This window comes from Anolis sagrei, chromosome 5, assembly GCF_037176765.1.
Source record: "Anolis sagrei isolate rAnoSag1 chromosome 5, rAnoSag1.mat, whole genome shotgun sequence".
Taxonomy (NCBI): domain Eukaryota; kingdom Metazoa; phylum Chordata; class Lepidosauria; order Squamata; family Dactyloidae; genus Anolis; species Anolis sagrei.
This window is the reverse complement of record NC_090025.1, coordinates 164,521,410-164,545,634: the sequence shown is the minus strand read 5'-3', so window position 1 is coordinate 164,545,634 and position 24,225 is coordinate 164,521,410. Positions and strand designations below refer to the sequence as shown.

General features: G+C 40.7%; 1 protein-coding gene across 1 annotated transcript in view; it reads right to left on the bottom strand.

The window, feature by feature from the left end:
- Positions 1-3,866: 3,866 nt before the first annotated feature.
- The window catches only part of SOX10 (SRY-box transcription factor 10), a 35,124-nt gene continuing 14,765 nt past the window's right edge, over positions 3,867-24,225 (bottom strand). The window contains exons 3-4 of the mRNA XM_060777026.2: positions 7,449-7,714; positions 3,867-6,606 (exon numbers count right to left, since the gene is read on the bottom strand). Of these exons, the coding sequence (XP_060633009.2) occupies positions 5,897-6,606; positions 7,449-7,714 (976 nt within the window). The 3' untranslated portion in view covers positions 3,867-5,896. The remainder of the gene's footprint in view (positions 6,607-7,448; positions 7,715-24,225) is intronic.

Below are 24,225 nucleotides of genomic sequence, written 5' to 3'. Positions count from 1 at the left end.
CCTCCGACCTGTCAGTCTTCAGTCCTGCCAGCACAAGGCATTGTGGCACTGGGGGCTCCTTCCTATAATAATGTATCCCATAATAATGCACATCTTTTAATGTCCTATTGGATTATTCTGCTGCTACCTTTTTGCTTTCTTTCACCTGATCTTTAGCTAACTGAAATATCTCCCCTCCCAGTCATTCTAACATTTGGTACTATGATGAAGGAATGGCCCATATCACTTCATTTGGTTGGCCATTGAAAACATTTGAACTGAAATGATTGCTCAGTCCATAAAACCAGAGCCAAAATTTCCCATTAGAGCCAGTGGGGATAATGCCAGGCCAAATGCATAACCTACTCACCCACTGCATTCTTTGCATTTGCCCACACAGAGATTGAGCAATTACTGCGCTTTGCTATGCAAAGCATGGCATTTTCCTAGCTTTTAGGTGACCTCTGATTTGTGACTCCTCCTTTCTTACTTTGCTACCCTTTGACTTGCAAGAAGAAATTTCAAAGTGAAGAAAGGACATGTCATCTGTTCATCATCTTGAAAGTTTTGCTGTAGAACCTTCTATCCTTAGAAAAGGTAGACAAGTTAGTGCAAATGATGTTTCTACTTCCTCTTGGATGCTGTTGTACTGACTTAGAAAGCAGAGCTGTTTTCAATGACAGTGAAGAGGCTTGAAATGAAAGCATAGTGGTTTGGAATGGAAATGTGAGTAGTATTAAACATGATATCTCTGTGCTAGTACAAGTGATCTTGCCCAGGTGTGTAGGTGATGGAGGAGGAAACTCTTGGGATGTTATGCCATCCTTGTGGGAGACTTCGCTGATGTCCCCACACAGGGAGCTGGAGCTGACAGAGGGAGCTCATCTCTGCTCTTCCTGAATTCAAACCTTTGACCTGTCAGTCTTCAGTTCTGCCAGCATAAGGATTAAACCCAGGGGACCTCAAACGTTTTAAACAGAGGGCCAGGTGACAGTCCCTTAAACTGTTGGAGGGCCGGATTATAATTTGAAAAAAATTGCATGAATTCCTATGCACACTGCACATATCTTATTTGTGGTGCAAAAAACACTTTCAAACAATACAACAATTAAAATGAAGAACAATTTTAACAAATATAAATTTATTAGTATTTCAATGGGAAGTGTGGGCCTGCTTTTGGCTGATGCGATAAGATTGTTGTTGTTGTTGTTGTTGTTGTTGTGTACTTTCAAGTTGTTTCAGACTTAGGTTGACCCTGAGCGAGGGCCGGGTAAATGACCTTGGAGGGCCGTATCCAGCCCCCGGGCCTTAGTTTGAGGACCTCTGGTTTAACACATTGCGCCACTGGGGGCTCCTTCCTATAATAATGCATCCCATAATAATGCACATCAGCTACAGTGAATTAATAGGCAAGGTAACTTTCAGAATCTGTCTAACTAAGGAACACACTGTACATTAAAACAAATTCTGAATGGTTTGGGGGAAAGGGTTTGAAGGAAGTTGTTTTATTTCTCCAGATGTCACCAGTTTTGAGATTTTTTTTTTCATGTCAGGAAATTGCAAGTCGCATCTGGTGTGAGAAAACTGGCCATCTGCAAGGATGTTGGCCAGGAGACACCTTGATGTTTGGTGTTTTACCATCCTTGTGGGAGGCTTTTCTCATGTCCCCACATAGAGAGCTCAATCTGCTCTCCCCAGATTCAAATCACTGAACTGTTGGTCAGCAGTCCTGCCGGCACAAAAGTTTAACTCACTGTGCCACCGAGAGCTCCTTCAGATAACTGAGTTTTGAGATAACTCAGTTGTGATTGATGGTAAATTTGCAGGAAAAAGGTCTACTTAATGTCATAAATTATACTATGTAACAAAATTTGAAAAACACTTTTGAAAAAAATTGTTCCTGTCTTAAAAGTGTTATTTCCTGTTTAATTGTACAGTACTTTGAAAGTAGTTGTTATACTCCAGACACTTCATTTTTGTGGCAGACGCAAACTATGTTGAATTGGTTGAGATTTGGTGAGATATTCATTGAAAAGCTATAGCAAAGGTTTTTGCAGTTTAATAAACTTTTCCCATGGTTTTATGACAGAACCAATTAGGAAATGACATTTATAACCCAGGAACAAAAAAAAATGTGTTTCACAGTGTTATTAGCTTATGCCTGGATGGGGACTATGTGAGCATCCAGTTGTGATTGGGCTCCAACTTCCACCATCCCAGGCCATAATTAGAGTTGATAGAAGTTGCAGTACCACAACATCTGGAAAATGATGCATTCACTATCTTTGAGTTAAATACAAAAGATTAAGGCTGTTACTCTATGCTTCAGTCAAATATTTATTTACAGAAAAGATCTGTCTTCTGTTTTTATGAACAAATCCATCCATTGCTATAGTGATACATGTCTTGTTTACATCCCATTTGGATTGTGTATCACACTCGTAGAATCATAGAGTTGGAAGAGACCTCATGGGCCATCCAGTCCAACCCCCTGCCAAGAAGCAGGAAAATTGCATTCAAAGCACCTCTGACAGATAGCCATCCAGCCTCTGCTTAAAAGTCTCCAAAGAAGGAGCCTCCACCGCACTCCAGGGCAGAGAGTTCCACTGCCAAACAATAGAGTTCACTCTGCTGACAACTATCTTTGAAAATTGTTTGGAAACTTCAACAGGTCCAAAATTCTGTGGAGGCATGGCTTGCTATTAATTAATTTCTAGACTAAATTCTAAGTGTTGATTGCTAAATCCAATATAGCTTAGGTCCAAATTATCTGAAAGCCTGCATCTCCACACAGGACCCTGCCTGAAGTTTAAAATCTTTGGACTTTTTCTTGGTTTCACCTCCTTCACAGGTACATTTGATGATGATACAAGAGAAAGATCCTTCTTGGTGGTTGGTCCCAGGCTGTGGAACTTTCTTCCATAGGAGACTAGCTATATACTCTCCATGTTCTCCTTCCTTCTTGTTTACACAAGCATTAGGTTAAGTGTCTATTCAGAGAGGCCCTTAATGGGGAGGGATACTGCTGGACTTGGATTATTAAATGGTCTTATATAGTTTTGAAGCATTGATGGCTAAAATAGTATTTTAATTGTTTTTAAAACATTTATTAGGTAGTTTTAATTTATGTACAGTAGAGTCTCACTTATCCAACATTCTGTATTATCCAATGCAGTATACCTCCTGCTCGGGTCCACGGCTGCTTCAATACATTGTGATGTTTTGGTACTTAATTCGTAAATACAGTAATTACTACATAATGTTGCCATGTATTTAACTGCTTTTTCTGTCGATTTGTTGTAAGGAATGATGTTTTGGTGCTTAATTTATAAACTCATAACATAATTTGACATTTAATAGGCTTTTCCTTAATCCCTCCTTATTATCCAACATTTTCGTTTATCCAATGTTCTGCTAACCCATTTATGTTGGATAAGAAAGATACTACTCTACCTTGTTTTAGTCATATGGCGAGTCCCCTTCAATCCCCAAAATAAGAAAGTTGGGAATATATATATATATGACCAAAAATATTGACTTTGAGGCAATCTTAGAACCCCAGATGCACTGACAATTTACAGGAGATCTTGTGATGTTTCCAGTAGCTTCCAGTAGCTCACCACAAAGATGCAGTCAATTGAAAAGATAATGCCCTGAGGTGTTCAGGGACAAATTTAGACTTTTGTACTAGAGAGTTTTCATGTTTTGTTTGTATCTTTTCAACAATGTATAGAAGTTGAGGAAGTATGTGTGAGCAAAACATTTTGTGTGTAGTGAAGAAGAGGACATTGTGCCTATCAGGCTTTTGTTTGTTTGTGTGTGTGGAGATGGTGTAGACAAGTGAGAAGGGTAAAAGAAGAAAAGAAACTGAAATTGACACACAGAACTCAACCTTTTCAAGTTTATTATTCCATACATTTAATGCAAAGTTAATGGTGCTAGGATAACAAAGGGCGGTAGTGCTGGGGGTAGGGAAGGATGTGCTACTTGCATAAATAAGGATGCAGAACAGTTAATAGATTACATGCATACAAGGAATACAGGCATACTACATGTTCTTTTCAAATACTATGGAAAACGGACAATCATCCATAGCTGAAAAAGGAGGCAAGCATATATAAAGTTCATAACTTTGGGCAGGTTAGCCTCAACCATCTCGGTCTGAAGGGGTTGGGAAGAACAGCATGTACTGCAATGTGTCCTGTGTCTATCAGTGCCCGTCCTGACGTGTCATCTATTCTCCTTCTGATGGATTCACCCATCATGTTCTCAGTCTTCCTAGTGTCATATTCATTCACTGACTGGGGACAATGTTTGTGGAGCCTGCAAAGCTTCACACAGGACTATGGAAAAGATGAGGGCACACTTCGATTTAGCTGGATTGGTTGCCTCCACATGAAAGCTGAATGCAGATGTCTTCCAAATTTTGCTCTACCATTCTTTTTGATGCCCATGGAACACATTATGAGAACCAAAAGTGTTCTTGTTATGGCAAATTTAGAATTTATAATAAAAATTATAGACACGGGAGCATGGCTGGTCCTGCTGTTAGGCAGCCACACTCACACAGAAGATTATGGGGAACTTTTAAGGGCAGCAAATGACTAATGCTGTTAATTGGATTTATTTATTTTTTTACTATTACTGCATGTACTTTTCTAAATTTCTGACTCAGGCACCAATATATCTTGGTCACATGGAAGTTCTCATGACACAGTTTGTTCTGTATTTAAGCAATAAGGAAAGAAGTGGGGGACATGTCTCTCCGGTTGTCAGACTGCATCTTCATTCAGGCCTAGCCTGCATACTCAATGGTGAAGAATGGTGCAAAATGGCAGAACTACAACATAGGAAAGTTCATGTGCTCCCCATCACTGCAGCCAGAGAACAACACTGACAGTTCTTCATTTCTAGGTTCTTTCTGTCTTCCTTCACCCCTTCTACACACACACGCACACACACGCACATACTCATATACACAAGCACACTCATAAGCAAGCAAATGCATTGGCTTTGGCAGGGTATTTTCTGGAGTATTAGAAAGGTAGCTGCAGGAGTTTAGAAGGAAACCACAGATAGTGGAAACAAACTAAGAATACAAAATGTTCATAACAACAAAGTAGGAATCAGTCCCCTTTGCCCTTTATGGTCCGAGGGACCAGCATGTACACACACATTTACATGTTGTGATGCAAAGGCGGCCAGAGCATATAACGCAGTTCCTGAGTCCAATGTACTGTGTAGTTAAGTCTTAAGAGCGCCAGGCAGCAGAGAGGCGATGGAATAGATAAAGGATAGTGGAATGCAGGTGACAAATATCAATAGTAAAAGCAAGCTTAGGTTGGTCTTCCAATGGGGAACAAAATTTCATGCATGTACAACTCTGAAGCAGGAATGTCCGAGAACACTGTCCACATCAGCTGTACCACCCTCCTTCTCCTCCTATAACATATCCATCAGAGAGTCCAACTAGCCAGGCTTCACCCACAGCAAGTGGCAAACTAATGGCCATTGGTTTCTTTCTCAACTGTCAGACAAATGGTCTTGACAGTTTGAGGGAAGGGATGAGAAGGAAGAGGATTATCTTTCAATGATATTGTTGTTATTATTTATAAACCTTCGATCTGCCCGACATAAACCCACCACGACTAGTTGCTCCATGCCTAGAATCATCCTCATCTAGAAGGCCTACGGGATCTTGGAAGCCAATCAGGGACTGGGAGTATGGGGTGTGGGTGGGAACCTTCCTCCAGCCAGGTGAGCCATCGATAACTGCGGTCATGATAGACACGCCCGGATATTCGTTGGGTTCTGGCGACTGGATTACACCAAATGACCTCGGGACTCGGAGGCTCGTCTTCTGGGGCTGATTCTTCGGAGCCTTTCCGCTGCTGCTTTGGTCACTGCTCCCCATTCCCTAGGGTCTCGAAAGGGTTGTATACACAGGCTGTTCCCAGTGTGTGGGACTATGAGACTGTGGCACTGAGGGTGCCGGGTCAGAGATGGCAGTGTATAAGGGACGTTGGGAAGGACCCATATATGAAAAGGCTGAATAGAGGCCAGAAGCCTGGCTGGAGTGGCTGTAGTAGGGTCCTGAGGGCTGGTGGTCAGGGTAATCAAATTGGGGCCTGGATATAGAGGGGAAGGCCGAGCCATAGTGGGGCAGACTAAGGGATGTATATGCTATCTGGGAAGTAGAGGGCTGGTCAGCATAATGGCCCCCTGAAGCTGAGCCCTCCGTTTTGACTTGAGCCTTGGAGTCTACCACAGATGACGTGGCAGCAGACAAGGAAACCCCATGCTGTTTGGAGATCCAGGCGGAGTGTCCACTGGCTGCAGCCAGGGCACTCCCAAGGCCATAACCAGCAGCTGCGGCATAGCCACCGACATGGCCTGGGTGAGCAGCATGCCCGTTTGGTGGCAGATACTGGTCAAACTCGTTTACATCAAAGGGCTCCATGTTGGACATCACTTCGTGGCTGATTTCACCAATATCCACATTGCCGAAGTCGATGTGAGGCTTTCCTCCTTCTCCAAGGGAACGACCCTCCCGTTTGGAGTCGGTCTTACCCGACTGCAGTTCTGTTTTCGGAGTGGTTGGTGGGGTGGGGGGTCCATGACTCTGACCTGTGAGATGAAAGCAATACGAAGGAAAACAGAGAATAGGTGAATGATCATTCTACCCATGTCTATCTGAGGGCTTCATGGCTGGATTATTTCAAGTCTGGCATGCAGAACTGATCTCCTAGAATTGGGCTGGGCAATTGTGACCTTGTGTGCTTTTGGTCTACAGTCCCATCAGCCCTAATCAGAATAAAAGTAAAGGTAAAGGTTTTTTCCCTGACATTAAGTCCAGTTGTGTCTGACTCTGAAGGTTGGTGCTCATCTCCATTTCTAAGCCGAAGTGCCGGCGTTGCCCATAGACACCTCCAAAGTCATGTGGCCAGCATGACTGCATGGAGAACTATTACCTTCCCGCCAGAGTGGCACCTGCGTTTTTGAACTGCTAGGTTGGCATAAACTGGGGCTAACAGCTGTAGCTCATGCCGCTCCCTTTTGGTCAGCAAGTTTGGCAGCTCAGTGCTTTAACCCACTGCACCACTGAGGACTCCTAATCAGAATAATCAAACGTATTATTTGAGCTACAGCTGAACAGCAATTGGAAGATTACAGTTGCTCATCCCTGTTCTACAAGATGCCTGTGCTCTCTTCTATCCTCGTCCCACTGATAGGATTAAAATATCCTTTTGCCAGTATGGATGCTATAGGATTCTTGATAGTTTTAAAAAAAGATCCAAGATGGCAGCTGGGTGTAATTAATTCCTCAGTCTTTAACTCTGGTGAGTCCTTGAGTTCTTTATGTTGACAAACCCATCCATGTCATAACAATAATTATATCCTGATATGCTTAAACAGCTGATTTGCCAACATTTAACTTCGGAGCACACTTGTGGCAGGTAGAGACTAACCTGAGGAGTGTTCGGGGTGTCCATCAGACAGGGGCGATCCTTCCCCAGCATGCCGATGATCCAAATGGGCATTCTTATAGTGAGCCTGGATTGCAGCAGCTCCACCAGCTTCTCCATCAGCTTGGCCATCGTTTTCACCCTGGGCAGCCTTGCCATTTTTCCGCCGACGGGGCTGGTACTTGTAATCAGGATGGTCTTTCTTGTGCTGCATCCGCAGCCGCTCAGCTTCTTCTATGAAAGGCCGCTTGTCACTTTCATTCAACAATCTTAAAGGGGCCAGAAAGAGCAAGGGAAGAAAGAGGGTGACAGATTTGTTAGAAAGAGGAAGCCACAAAATAGCCAAGCCATGCCAACAGACAAACCCATCACAGACAATCTCATATCACCACAACAAAGAGAGTCAAGATATACTCTGAAATTTGACTTCATGATACTGCTGGTCAAGTCCCTTCAAGGTTTCTAGCAGTGTGGACTACCAACTATGTACCCCCCCCCCCCCCCACAGACCACATTGCATTCTCAGATATTCAGGTAATAAATCATCAGCACACAGTAATTCAACACACCAGCAGTTATTTGCTGTAGACACCATTTTACTTTCACTAACATGAATAGACTGTTTATGTGAACATGCAGATTGTATTGTCAAAGGTTTTCATGGCCAGAATCACTGAGTTGTTGTGAGTTTTCAGGCTGTATGGCCATGTTCCAGAAGCATTCTCTCCTGCCATTTTGCCTGCATCTATGGCAGGCATCCTCAGAGGTTGTGAGGTCTGCTGGAAACTAGGAAAAAGAGGTTTATATATCTGTGGAATGTCCAGGGTGGGAGAAAGAACTCTTGTCTGTCTGAGGTTGATGTGAAAGTTTCAATTGGACACCTTGGTTAGCATTTAATGGCCTAGCGGTTTCAAGGTCTGGCTTCTTACTGCCTGGTGGAATCCTTTGATGTGATTAGCTGGCCCTGGTTGTGCACATTGGGCTTATTTTCAATTGTAGTCTATGTATTTTTGGTACATGTTGTCCACAGAAATACTAATAACATGTAAAATCTTTTGTGGAGTTCAATAGAATAATAGCACATAGTCCATGAAGATGTGGTATATTCCACACTTCGTTCAGTACGCTTTAGGGAGTTGTGTAATTTGGAACACCCTTCTAATAATCTCAAATGTTGCAGACATTTTAAGGTCTTGTATGTTATAACCTCAGTTGCCACTCTGTTTAACAGGAGCTGCTTTATACGATGCTTTTTTGGAGGAGTAAATAAAAACATAGCGCAGCCTTGTAGAAGTTTGCATGAAAGGCACTATAGAAATGTGAGGGCAGTCTGGTCGTATTACACATTTTCTCCAGTTAGGACAGGATTTTGCTACCCACCTTATTCATTAGACATTAGCTGGGGGGGACGGGAACCCAGTCCTTTTGTTTGTATCTTTATTCATTCTGTGTCAGGCATGGGTGCTCAACCGGTCTGCTTGAACCAATTTTCAGCTGGATTTTGGAAACCTAACTCAGTTTTTAGGAAGGTGTAGTTAAAGGGTTCTAGTTTCCAGTTTCACTCATAAGGAACAGAAAATTTGTTATAAATCAAGAGGTGAGGGGAAAATTAAATTGTTGTTGTTGTTGTTGTTGTTGTTATTTGAAACACAACAAAATGAGTCAACAGCAAACAAGATAATTCTGCTGGCTATTGTATTGGATCACACGTCAGGCACTTCCCAAGTGTTGTTGCTGCTGCTGTTGTTGTTGTTGTTATTATTATTATTATTGACACAAAAGCACAGTATATCACAGCAAACGAGATCTATATGCTGGATTTCGTATCACAAAATAACAAGTCGAACACTTTGTTGTTGTTGTTGTTATTATTATTATTATTTATATCCTGCTTTATCTCTCCATTCTTTCTCCAAAGATACATGCTTCCCTGATTTTACTCTTGCAACAAACAGTAAAGCAATTTTATGTACTCAATGTCAAAGGGAAACCTTTAGCTTTATCTTACGTCTGCAAATGTGAAAATATCAAAATAAATATTTGCTTCTTTCTTAAAAAACTTGAGTAGATTTCTAGGACCTCTATTGGAAACTTTTAGTGTGGGATGACCATAGAATCACACTGGAAGATCTACACATTCCTATACATGTTTTAATCAAGTTCATAAAAGTGAAATCTGCAAATATAGAGGGTAAATTGTACATTTTTCACACACACACACACACGTAAGAATGAGGTGTGGCTTGGTGTGGCATCCCTCTTCTACATATTGGTTCTATTTCATGGGGCGTAGAATAAGTGCCCAAATGGGCATAAAACATTGTGACTGCTGCTAGAAAGATTAAAATACCCCTATTTTATTTTATTTCAATATCAATAGCAAAAGGACAATGCTGAGGAGGGTGACAGACCAACTTAGGAGTTCCAAAATCTTGCCAGTTTCCACAATATCAGTGAGGATTTCATCAGGTCATATTCTAGGTCGTCCATTCAATGCCCTGAAATCATATTTTATTGCCCAAATTGTAGCACACTCCAGTTTTTAATGCATGTTCAATAGAAAGTGCATCTACACTGTAGAGTTAATGCAGTTTGACAGCACTTTATCTGTGATGGCTCAATGCTACGGAATCCTGGGAATTGTAGTTTGGTGGGGCACCAGCACTCTTTGGCAGAGAAGGCCAAAGGCCTTAATAAACCGTAAATTCCATAATCCCATAGTGTTGAGCCATGGCAGTTAAAGTGGTGTCAGGCTGCATTAATTCTACCGTGGAGATACACACAAACACTCTTTTCTTTCCAATGAGAGGGAAACCTCTAGTTTCAAGGGAAAGGGAATATTAGGAGCCCACAAAGAAGGACCTTTTCAGTTTTACCATTTTTTACAGTTAATTTTGTTTTCAGGTTGTGTTCTGAGGTCCAATTCACACATACTAACAGCACATTAAACTACTCCCCAAAATTTTCTGTGGTCCTATTTCTCATTATAGGCCTGAAAGAAGTCTTGTTTGTGTGCATGTAATATGTATGAGAGAGAGAGATGGGGGGTGCAAAAGAAATTAGTCTTCCAGCAATTGGTGCAGCTGTTATTAGATTAAAGCAATCTGTGAGGAGAGCAAAGTGAAATGAAAATTGCTCCAGCCAGAAGACAACCCAGTAATAGTTTATAATATGAGGGAAGCGTCTGCACATTTACAGAAGGGCCAGTCTATTTGTTCGTGTCTTTCGTCTTGCTCCCATCTCTACTTTCTCTCTGTGGTAATAACAGGGCTATATACTAAGTGATAGTATAAATAGTATAAATGATGACCCATTTGAAGCAGATTTTATCCCTGGTATTCCTTCCTCAATAACAGGGCTCATGTTTGGAATATTTGAAGAAACGATGTAATAACTTTAGTTGATTTTTTTTTTCCGTGTCAGGGGCGACTTGAGAAACTGCAAGTCGCTTCTGGTGTGAGAGAATTGGCGGTCTGCAAGGATGTTGCCCAGGGGACGGCCAGATGTTTTGATGTTATTACCATCCTTGTGGGAGGTTTCTCACATGTCCCCGCATGAGAAGCAGGAGCTGACAGACGTGAGCTCATCCCACTCCTCAGATTCGAACCACCAACTTTTCAGTCAGCAGTTCAGCCGGCACAAGCGTTTAACCAATTGCATCACTGTGAGCTCCACTTTAGTTGATAGAGTAATCGATGGATAGATGTATCAGTGAATGCAGCCTCCCCCTTGACTAGTGTGCTCTTGATGTGTTAGACTAAAAAACTCTCCGCATGGCCAACATTTAGTTTGCTAAGCAGATGGACTCAACTTTAATCCATGTAAAGATTCAAAACATATAGATGTATTTGTTCTGTGAAAGACAATATACTGTTGCGGTTTAAGCGTTGGGCACTGGAAGCAAGTGTCTGAATCACTGCTCAGTCACTGTGCCAGGTTTACCAGTCCTTGAAAACTATGCAAGGCTATTTTGAGTTTAGGACTTATTCTACAGGAAAAACTACACATGGGTATATTATGCAAAAATAGCCTGTTTTCTGCACATGAACACTGAAGGAGAAAAAAAACACACAATGTGCATTTTTCATGCAGAACACATCTACAAACTGCAAAGGAGTTTTCTTCTTCAGAATTTTCAGTCTCGCGAGAAACACAAAATATATCCATGATTCTGTTTTACAAAAATACTAGTTTGGGTACCCAGCGTTGCCTGAGTTATTTGCAAAAGTTCCTTTTCTTAACTGTACAAAATGCATAAGGTTGTGGTTTACGTACAACTGACATCATGCCAGGTTAACCCTGAGAAACTCCACCAGTACTTAAGGTTTGTTATGTTGGTCAGTTTTGCTCTAGATTCATCATTGGAGGGGTTCAGTGTAGTCTCTGGCTGCAGGGTAAACTACAACTCCCACTATGGTGAGTCAGTCCCCAGAAACCCCTACAGTAGTCATGGGGGTTCTGTGTGCCGACTTTGGTCCAGGTCTATCATCAGTGCAGCTCATCGTTTCTCTGGTTGTGAGTGAACTACAACTCCCAGAAAGGAAGGTCAGTCCCCACTCCCAACCCCAACCCCTCCAGTAATCAAATTTCAACATATCAAGTATGCATACCAAGTTTGATCCAGATCGATCATTTTTTGGGTCCATAGTGCGCTCTGGATGTAGGTGAACTACAACTCCTAAAAATCCCTCCAAAGACCTCCAGTATGTTTTGTTGCTCATGTAGATTCTGCGTGCCGTTAGTTCCAGCTCCATTGTTGGTAGAGTTCAAAGTGCTCTAAGATTGCAGGTGAACTATACATCCCAGTACCTACAACTCCTATAAATCATGGTGAATTCTCCCCAAACCTCTCTAGTATGTTCAGTTGCTGATCAATTCCTCTGTTTGCTGTGTACCATAAAAGAGAATAAGAAAGGATTAAGGAAGAGGCAGTGGGTGGAGTCATGCAAATTCTACACCAATGGAGAAAGTAAGAAACACTGGGAAGTCTGTGGTGAAGGGGAAAAAAAGAAAATCTAGGATGAGGTTGTCAGTGTATGAAAGCCTTTGCTTGGGTGGTGGGCAGTATGATGTTTGTGGAGGACATTGACAGAGCTCTTGTACATGTTTACAGCGCTCTATATAACCCACAATGTCATTGGAGGGAGGGTCATGGTGTCTCCTGAGTAGTGGGTGTCATAGCTATTTGTGGAAGTGGGAGCCTGTATGTGTAAGTGGACCCCATCCACACACACATACATATTTTCACTTTTATTATGTGTATAGATTCTTTCCATATCTTATAGTAAGTATAGCAAAGAATGTATTTGGGTACATACCCAAATATGCCAATTTGGCACTTTTGGTTTGTCCATTTTTGATCTGCATAATGTTTGTAGCTTCTAGCCTTCCAGGTTTTGGTGATCCTTTTTATTCTGCATATTGACCCATCCTTCTGTTCTATAACACTGATTAAATTCCCAAGCCCTCTAATCCCGTGGTTCTCAACCTTCCTAATGCCATGACCCCTAACACACTTCCTCATGTTGTGGTGACCCCCAACCATAACATTATTTTCATTGCTACTTCACAACTGTAATTTTGCTACTGTTATGAATCGTAATGTAAATCTCTGATATGCAGGATGTATTTCCATTCACTGGATGAAATTTGGCACAAATACCTGATATGCTCAAATTTGAATACTGGTGGGGTTGGTGAGAGGACTGATTTTGTCATTTGGAAGTTGTAGTTGCTGGGATTTATGGTTAACCTACAATCAAAGAGCATTCTGAAGTCTACCAACAATGGAATTGTACCAAATTTGGCACACAGAACTCCCATGACAAACAGAAAATATTGGAAGCATTTGGTGGGCATTGATCTTGAGTTTTGGAGTTGTAGTTCACCTACATTAAGAGAGCACTGTTGACTCAAACAATGATGGATCTTGGCCAAACTTGGCACGAATACTCAATATGCCCAAATGTGAACATTGGTGGAGGTGGGGAAAATAGACCTTGGCATTTGGGAGTTGTAGTTGCTGGGACTTCTAGTTCATCTACAATCAAAGATCATTCTGAACCCCACCAATGATAGAATTGGGCCAAACTTCCCATACAGAACTCCCATGACCAACAGAAAATACTGTGTTTTATGATGGTCTTTGGTGACCACTCTGACACCCCCCCCCCACACGACCCCCCCCCCCAGGGGTCCCGACCCCCAGGTTGAGAAACGCTGCTCTAGTCACAACTTTAAATTCAAAGTGCACACACCAATTCTGCATGTCTATTCAAGTGATGGAGATTCCCACATTTCTAAAATTAATTTTTTATAGAGTTTAAGAAAAATTAAGAGATAATAGTGTTTGCAGATCTGCAGATAATAGTGTCCTCAGATCTGAATGTTGCCTGATGTCAAAGTTAATGGCAGCTTTAAAACTCAGGCTCTCATTTTTTTCCGCCGTCATATAGGATGGCCTGCTCTGCAGTCCCTTATAGTGTTGACCTAACTTCACACCAGGCGGTGCTGAGTGGGTCACCGCCATCCACCACATAACTACATTCCTGTATTGCTTTAATCCAGGAGATTAAAGCAATTGAGCCACCATGAGTTCAACACCAGCTTTCCTGTCTCTCTTCCTATTTCACATATCTTTTACACAAATGTCCCCAAGAATCCTAATTCCCCCATCCAGAGTAGCTGAAACACTTGCTTTTAGTGAGTCTAAAATTCTGTAAATATATATTTCTGCTTTTATTATAGGCAAGTCCCAAGAAGTGTAAGTCAAACCTATCATGAAAGTTATGGGTTGTTTGGGTTTTTTGGATTTAAACTTAGTAGAAAATATCAAAGGACTCTACCAGACAGCCAATAATCCCTGTAAATATGCTACTGGATTAAATGCCTCAAAGGGGTTGTTATCATCCCACCCCATCCAGTCCTGCCATACATATACTGGGGTTTTGTGTCCTGCTGATGGTGAATGGATGAAATATTCCACTCTCCCCATTGCATCATGAGTGGGACACCCAGAGATACAGTACAAACAAAACAACAATAGATTATGAATCAACAAATTAACCCTGGTGATATCAGGATCTCCCAAGATTTTATATCAAAACACTTCCCGAGTTTCAAATGCTTCCAATGGTGATTAAACCAGGACAGGAAGTAGGTTGTCTGGATATTTTTTGCTGGGCCATTAAATACTAATCAAGGTGGCCAATTGAAACATTCACACTTACCTCAAACAGACAAGAGTTCTTTCTCCCACCCTGGACATTCCACAGATATATAAACCTCATTTTCCTAGTTTCCAACAGACCTCACAAGGATGCTTGCCATAGCTGTAGGCAAAATGTCAGGAGAGAGTGCTTCTGGAACATGGCCATAGAGCCTGGAAAACTCACAACAATCCAGTGATTCCAGCCATGAAAGCCTTTGACTATATTTTTGACAGTTCGATCCATCAGATATAACTCCTGAGGATTTCTGCCAGCCCAAGTGAGCTCAAAGATGCAATGGAATTAATACAGATTTTTGAGAAACTTGATAGATCAAGTGCTTGTCCCAGAATGGGGAACCTTGTCACCACCAGATATTTCAACTGCTTCAGACTGCATTCATATATATCTATATAAATAAAAATGTAATGCTAGTTTGTGGGATTAACATAACTCAAAAACCACTGGGAGAATCGACACCAAATGTGGCCACAAGACACCTCTCAGGTCAATGAGTGACCATCGCTCATAAAAACATAAAAACATTGAAAAATACAGCAGAAGAGACTTAAAAAGCCAAATGAAATTACAACACATGTGCAAAACCACATATATATGCACACGCAAACACTTATATACAATATATACACAGACTGGACCACAGCAATGCATGGCAGGGGACGGCTAGTCTATATTTAATCCATATGTCTGTGTGCTGGAAAAACTACTTTTTGGACTACAACTCCTGGAATTTCCCTAAGCATCATAGCAAGAGGTCATAATATCTGAGAAATTCTAGGAGCTGAAGTCCAAAGAAGTGTTTCTCTTTCCATGTTCTAATCTAACTATGCTGTTTCTCTCCAATAGAAATATTATAATGGTGATGATGATGACAACAACAGAAAGTCATCAGTGTTTGTTGATGGAAAGTACCGTGTGCATTGTTATGAAAATATCTTTTACAGAAGGAAGTGTGTTGTAGAAACACTTCATTTTCTTATCGAATCCCTGCTCAGTCCACATTGAATCTCACTCTTCTGCGGGGTTGATTTCTTAGTCTGTTTTTCAAATTCCTGGCCTCTGCCACACTCCTGCATTTCCGAGCCTATCTTTGCCTTCTCCTCCTACATCTCTTGGCTTCCTTTTGTTCTTCCCAGGGATCAGAACTTCAAATCAGCTTTAGCAAAGTGAAACCGGTATAAGCAGGCAGAGGCTGGGAGATTTGGGGGATTTGGATTTCACTTGTTTCCTGCCTGGGCATCCCCCCTACTACATGACCTTTCAGGCAAAGGAATTTCTGCATGGGCATACAAAAACAAAAAGGAAAGAACAGATCGGCATGTAAAGCCATTGGTCTTAAGTCAGCTTTAACTCAATCTTCGATCCCTCACTTCCCCCAATATGGATTGCTGGGTGCTGTCTACCCACCAGTTTTACAGTCAGGAAAAGTCCATATCTCTGTGTTGCAGTTCTGTGATGTATTTGGGCTATTGGATATGCTTTTGTTCATTGCAAATGATACTGTTGAATTGGGACACACACTCATCCCTCTTTGGTCACTGGTGCCAGCTGAAGCTAACTCAGACTGCTAAGAAGGGCATAGCCATTGATCATCCAGAACATAAGACAATTTAGTAATGTTACTATTTTGGACTAGATCTTCCAGAATCTTCTACTTACTAGCCATGGGGATTCTGGAAGTTTGAGCCCCTCCAAATAATTTTTCCAAATTTTAAAACTCAATAAGGAAAAGTAGGATGGGTCACAGGAGTAGAGGGCAGATGATCAAGTGTCCATATGGATACACACATGCACACACATGTACACAAATCCAAACATTGCAGTGATCACAAAATAATTTCAGTGAGAAGTTGTTCAAAATCATTGGTTCTGAAAAATCTTAGATTTCTATATTTATTCCACCTAAGTCCTTCATTTATTTGCCTTTGAGGGGGTCATCCATATACCCAAATACCTCGAAGAAGTGAAGTAACACCTTCATATCTTGTTTTTCCAGTTATGGAAGGATAACAAAATATTCAAAGAAACTTAAGCCCCACCTACACTGCCATATAATGAAGTTTCAGAATACAGTTTAACTGCATTGAACTGGATTATATGAATCTACACTGCCATATAATGCAGTTCAATGCAATTCAACTGCATTCTGAAACTGCACTGTATGGCAGTGTGGATAGGACCTTAGAATATGAAACTGCTAAATTTTGACTTATCAAAAAATCTAGTGCTGTCTATTTGACATACATGATTATTTTTTGCCACATGACAGGTTTTAAAAGAACAAAAATATTTTATGACACCTATTTTTCGTGTCAGGAGCGACTTGAGAAACTGCAAGTCGCTTCTGGTGTGTGAGAATTAGCTGTCTGCAAGGACATTGCTCAGGGGATGCCTGGATGTTTTGATATTTTGCCATCCTTGTGGGAGGCTTCTCTCATGTTCCCACATGGGGAGCTGGAGCTGACAGAGGGAGTTTAAGCTGTACTCCTCAGATTAGAATAACTAACCCATCAGTCAGCAGTCCTGCTGGCACAAAGGTTTAACACATTGTGTCACTGGGGGCTCCTTATGGCACATTAAAGAGGAACATATTTGTCTTTAAAGCAAGACCATTTATGGATCTTTCTGCAACCGACCAATATTACTACTACCATCATTGGATCTCAGGACAGAATAGATATAAAATCCATTTAAGACATTGTATATGATATAAAGCAATTGAATGCAACGTTTTTAAATGCTTGATATGTACAAATTTTAATTTATTTTATTTTAAGCTTAACGTTTTGTATGTGTTTTTAAAGCATTGAATAATTGCCATATGATAAGCCGCCTTGAGTCCCCTTCGGGGTAGAGAAAAGGCGAGATATAAATAGAGTAAATAAATAAATAAAACTATTTATCTCAGTTGTTATCAACATTTATCAGGAAGATTGTGCATGCAAACCTTTCGATGTAAAATTAATTGTTATAGAGTGTACTTTTGGCATTTCACTCCACTGTTTACATTTTCGCTCTCTCCTTGCCTGTACCTTCATTCATCTGATAAAACGCTTCTCCTCCACTGAAGCTCATGCTATAATTTGACATTTTTAAAGGAACCACAAGACTCATTGCTGCTTTTGGTGAGAGAACGGTATTGTGCTGAAAGGCATGCACTCTTTATGTCACATGCTTGGTGTCTCTGCTCTGGCCCCAAACATCAGATTCCTGGAGTCAGACTTTATATGACAAGCAGAAATTGCTCTTCTTCAAAGCCATTACCATCTGTAGGAATTCTGCCCATTTTTGCCTCTGGCTAGCCTATCTACAAGTAAATCATGATTCAGATTCTTTCCAATGCTGTGCTATTATGTGCATTTTCAGTTCAAATGGACAACAATAAGGCCCAGTGTGACTAACTACTGCCCCGCATATTTCCTAAGGGTACTGCTGAGCTGGGCAATCTGTAGCTTTCCAGATATTATCAGACAGTAAACACATCATCCCTGCCCTTTGGGCATGGTACCTGAGGCTTGTAGATGTGCCTATCAATACACATTTTCCTTATTCCAGCTAGTGTGAAAATTCTATTTCTAAAATAATATGTCAAGCAATCTCCCTTACAAAAAAAAATATAGTTATCTATATAGTACTAAGAAGTTGTTCTTACCTTGTTTCCCCGAAAATAAGACCTACCCTGAAAATAAGCCCTAGCATGATTTTTATGGATTTTTGAGGATGCTCAAAGTATCAGGCCTACTTCAAAAATAAACCTAGTTACAATTAAATAAAATATATCAATTTGGGGGGAAAGACATCCCTTGAAAATAAGCCCTAACACATATTTTGGAGCAAAAATTAATACAAGACCCTGTCTTATTTTTCAGAGAAACAGGGTAGGATACCATACATTTCTAGTCTATTTGTGTGATTTAGATGCTGCTGAAATCGTGGGTTTGGGCCCCAAAGTATCGAGCTTCCAAAAAGCCAAATGAGACACAGACAAGTTGAAAACAAAATCAGAGATTTTATTCTTAATGGCCAGAGAGGATGCCAGTGAGTGAAGACACTACTCCAAAAAATTGACATACTGCAATTGCGAATACATAGCATATTGTATCTTGTCAACTATTCAAGTCTACCTCACTAACTCCTATTGGCTCAGAAATATAGGATCAATAGCAGGATCTATTAGAAAGAACATGTATAAAATGTTTTGTAGAAGTTATGTAACACCTGAGATAATAGCTAAAATAGACAAGTCACACCAGGGGGACTGCTGGAGATGTAAAGTACAGAATGGTACCTTTTTTTCATGCCTGGTGGACCTGTAAGTTGGCACACACTTTTTGGGGAAAAGTGATTGAAGAAACAAATAATATGATCACTAAAAGGGTTAGGAAAAAAATCCAGAGATGTGGCTTTTAGGACTATTTGGTGAAAAAAAATAGAAGTCTGTCAATACAGTTTTATTGCAGCAAAAATAATAATGGTAAAATCTTAGAAAGGAAAAAAAGAGCTATTGCTAAAGGACAGGTGAAAAAAATTATTAGACTATAACGAAATGGCCAAGCCACCCAATGGTATATGGAAAAAAGCAATGAAGATTTGGAAGCTTGCGTTTGGATATCTGGAAAAGAAGACAAACATAGATTTCAAAGCAGTCACAGGGGGAATTTATTAATGTAGGATAGGGTAAGGTTTTTTTGAGATATTAGTTTTGATGCCATGGGTGGTGGTTCAGTGTGTTTTTCTTTCTCATATTCTGTATGCCATTAATAAAACTTTTAACCAGGAAAAAAGAAAAAGAAAAAAAAGATATTTGGCTAGGATCTGTTCCCTGAGTGGTCCAAGACTTTATCCGACATCATTGCTGGTTGATCTTTGCTGTGGCAGGAAACTTTAATAAACTGTTATTGGATTATTTTGAAGATTTTTGATCCACTCATGAGAGGGGTGTGATCAGAAAGGAATAAGGTGGAGCCAGTGATAATGGACTTAATGGACTTAAAATTCCAGTTGATACAATGGTGTCAGTCCAGATAAGCAATGGGTGCTTAAGGTGATAGCCATTTCAATGGGTGTCGCAAGACTGGGGCTGGTTTGATGACATGGAAGAGGAAGCATTCCAAGAGACAAACTCAGATCATATCAGGTGAAACAAAAAGAGGATTATGGTAATTTGTATGAATTCAAGTGAGGGTGGTGGTGGTAGTGAATAATCATTTCAAGGGAATTCAAAAAGTGTTATATTACAGGGCAAAGTGGGGAAAGGCAATGCAACTGCACTATATGTCTCAATGAAGCCACATCTCATAATTCATAATTTTGGAGTCTATTTTTTTTTTATAATGTTCAAGCACAATGCTCTGTACTATGTATAGCACTTATATGTTCAGCACGCAAATTAAACAGATAGGGTAACAAAATGCAACCTTGCCTGATACACTTGCCTACTGGAAAACATTCAGTTTTCTCCATATTTCGCCCTGATGGTAGCCTCTTATCCTGAGTACAGGTTACATCTCAGGATAATCAAATGTTCTAGGAAAATTGACTCAGAGAAAGGAGGCATGAAAAATGGAGGAAGCAACATCAACAGTTGAAGATATACTGATAACACCATACCACTAACAGAAAATAGCAGACTTGGAACGACTACTGAAAAAGTCAAAGAAGAATGGGTCAAAACAGGTCTTAGTTGAAGATTAAGATGACTCAAATTATTTTAAAGTGGATGGTGAAGACAATGTGATACTGTAGTTCAAGATTTTCTATAACTTGGCATAGTTATTAATCAGGATTGCAGTCAAGAAAACAGAAAGACTAGGACCTAGACAATTATGAAACAAGACAAAATCTGAAGGTGTCAAGATATAGCATTGAATACTAAAGTTAGGATGGCACTTGGTATTGTATTTCCCATTTCTACATATGGTTGTGAAGAAAGCTGATAGAAAGAAAATAATGTAATTTCAAATGTCATGCTGGAGAAGAGTTCTACAGACAGCATGCACTGCTATAAAGACAAATGAATGGCTCTTGAATCAAATTAAGCCGGAACTCTCCCTAGAAGCCAAGGTGACTAAACTGAACCTGTCACAGTTTGACCATATCATGAGAAGAGACAACTTGCTAAAAGGCCAATAATGCTTGGTAAGGTAGAGGGTTGTCACTGTAAGTTGATAATTCTTGATAAAGTTGAGGGCAGTTGGAAAAGAGGAAGATCACATTCCAGTTTAATAGACTCAATCAGGGAAACAGCAACCCTGAATCTGCAAGACCTGAGCAATAATGTTGATGATAGGGTGATTTGAAAGTCTATCACTCATGGGGTCACCATAAGTTGAAGCTGACATGGTGCTAGTTAGTTAACAACAATAGCCCTTGTTGTTGCCCTTAAGGTGGAGGCCCCTTCTTTGGAGGCTTGTAAACAGAGGCTGGATGGCTATCTGTTAGGGGTGCTTTGAATGTGATTTTCCTGCTTCTTGGAAGGGAGTTGGACTGGATGGGCCATGAGGTCTCTTACAACTCTATGATCCTATGATTCTAAACATGGCACAGATCATTTTCATACAAGCATCATTGGCACCTGACGTTGTCAACCTCGGTGTTACTTCTGTTAGACAAACCAATGCCTCCTCTCCACATTCAAGCGTTTGCCAGATTTTTATGTTAAAATTACATTTTGTTGTTGTTGGAGTTGTTCAGAGACTCTCCCAAAGTCATGCACATGCGATGTGGAATGAAAAAGATAGAGAAACCAACAAACAGTGAAAAGATTGTATCTCCACCATCCACCAACTTTATTTATATCTATTATGAATGGAGAGAATACAAAGTAATTGATTCCAGTCAATAATGCAGCATGGATAAAATATGACTGGGATATTGAACTGCAGAAATGTAAAATACCTTTGAGGGCATATCTGCAGATCTGAAGTGCTAACAAATAATTTTCTGGTGAGCATAAATTCTGTTTTGGGGTAAGAATTTTTTAAATCAGGTATGGGCAAACCCAGATCCGGGGGCCCAATGTGGCCCCTTGGGCTTTTTTCTCAGGCCCTTTTTTTTCTCACCATCCTATCCCTCCTTCCTTCTCTCCTTCCTCCCCTCCCGCTTTCTCCTTACCTTACACCCTTTCGTCCTTCCTTCTTTCCTCTCTTCCCTCCCTCTCTTCCCTCCCTCCTTCCCTTCCACCATTTGTTCTTTCCTCCTTCCTTCTCTCCCTCTTTCTCCTTCCTTTCTTCCTTCCCTTTTGTCTTTCCTTCCTTCTCTATTTCCTCCCTCCCTTCCCTCCATCTTTCCCCCTCCATTCCCTTCCACCCTTTTATCTTTCCTTCCTTCCTTCTCGTTTTCCTTCCTCCTTCCTTCCTTTCTTCCATACTTCACTTCCACCCTTTTATTCCTTCCCCTTCCTTTTGTCTTTCCTTCCTTCTCTCCTTTCTTTCTCCTTAACTCCTTTTCTCTTTCTCCTTCCATCCTTTCCTTCCTTCCTTCCTTCCTTCCGTTTCCTCACTTTCTCCCTCTTTCTCCTTCCTTCCTTTCCTTTCTTTATTCTTCCTTTCCTTCCATCCTTTTTTCCTTCCATCCTTTTTCCTTCCGTCTCTCCTTCCTTCCTTCCTTCCTTCCTTCCTTTCTTCCTTCCTTCCTTCCTTCCTTCCTTCCTTCCTTCCTTCCCTCCCTCCCTCCCTCCCTCCCTCCCTCCATCTCTCTTTTCTCACTCCCCCCCACTCTCCCTCTTTCTCCTTCCACCTTCCATTTCCTCCTTAATTTCTTCTGCCTTCCCTTCCTTCCTTCCATCACCGGAAAGCCAGTCCTGCTAGCAGGGAGTGCTAACATGCGCACCCCCAAGTTAGAAAGTTTGCCCATGCCTGTCTTAAACAGAGACACCTCCTTGCCAGATTGCCAGGAATCTACAGTGAAGCCTTAATTTGGCATTGAATTATAATATGTGTGTCATTTAAACACGTGGCATTCAATAATGTATTGTCAACATTACCAGAAACCCTAGTGATTACTAGAACAAATACATTCTTAGGATGGTTGAAAAAAAATTCTATTAAAATGCTAAAAAATATTAAAACAACTGGACAACATTAAAGTCATTGTTGTTTCTACTCATAGAACTACTGTTAAAATATAATTTTATTATTCCTTCATATAAAAATAAACAGAGCCACACATTGCAGGACAATTTTTAACTTCCAAGCTATAATTGTAGATACATTACAAAGTCAGCATCTCCTTGTGATCAGTTACTGATCTCTCCACAAATTCCTGGACACACACATTGGGAAGTGAGGTGCATTAGACAATATTTCTGAGACACCCTTTGTTCTTCATTTCATAGGTTTGTGTAGATTAAGCAGTGATGGGTATGCCTCCAAAAGTCCCTTTTGTTATCCTTCGTGCTGTCACAAGTAACAACAACACCTCTTCTGCAGCAAATTTTTATTATCCCTGGAATTTGTTATTAGATTTCTAATCCAGGAGAGGGTGCTGTGAACATCTATATTTTGACCACTTCAAAGCAGTAGAAGTTTCCAGCTACAGTAGACCAGATTTTGATGATTTTAATCGTGTTGTCAAAAGGGTTGAGGCTGTTCCCAAAACACTTCCTAAGACAACCAAGAACCAGCATCCATTGTTATTCTCCTTTTCCACTTTTACTTCTCTGTCTCTGACTCTTAAAGAATAGCATCTTTCAAGGACTCAATCTCTCAAGGGATTGACTGGTCTATAAAAATCTAATGCAGTGGTTCTCAACCTGGGGTCCCCAGATGTTTTTGGCCTTCAACTCCCAGAAATCCTAACATCTGGTAAACTGGCTGGGATTTCTGGGAGTTGGAGGCCAAAACCATCTGAGGACCCCAGGTTGAGAACCACTGATCTAATGGCTCTATAGAAGCCAAAATTAATTTGGTATCTAGCCTACATCCAGTAGTTATTTGCAAAGAGCCTGAGGTACCATTTTGTTGGGTCAAAGATGTCAAAAACTCAAGCCACTAGATCCAGTTTCAAAAATACTCTAGGATTCCTTTAATGTCTTTCTAAACAGGCTCTTCGAAACACACCAACACTGTGGCCTGAATTCAATTGATTAGTTCCAACCAAAATAGATTTATTAAATCACTTGTTACATACTTTACAACATTTCACAAGTGAAAACTGCATGACTGAACATTAGAATAGGGAAGATGGTCAAGATAGAAAAAGTTACTAATAAGGAAGAGCACAGAAGTTATGAGAGGCTGTAGCAGTTTCCTTTTGCCTCAGTCTACTGGGAAGGACAAGACTACACTATTCCCTCTTCTGAGGTAACTAAGTGCAAACCACTTTTGCACTTTGTACTGTTCTCATTTTGCTGCAACTGAAAGAATCTGAGACAAAGAGAGAAACTGGGAGGGCAGATAAATCAGGACATTTTAAAAGCAGCTAACAAGCCAACAGAGGATTAATTAGGACTGTCCCTGCCAAACTGGGACAGATAGAAGGTATGTAGTTGAGAGGTGCATCAATGCATAGATAAATCCTATTGATGAAATGGGTCTATTCAAATCAGGACT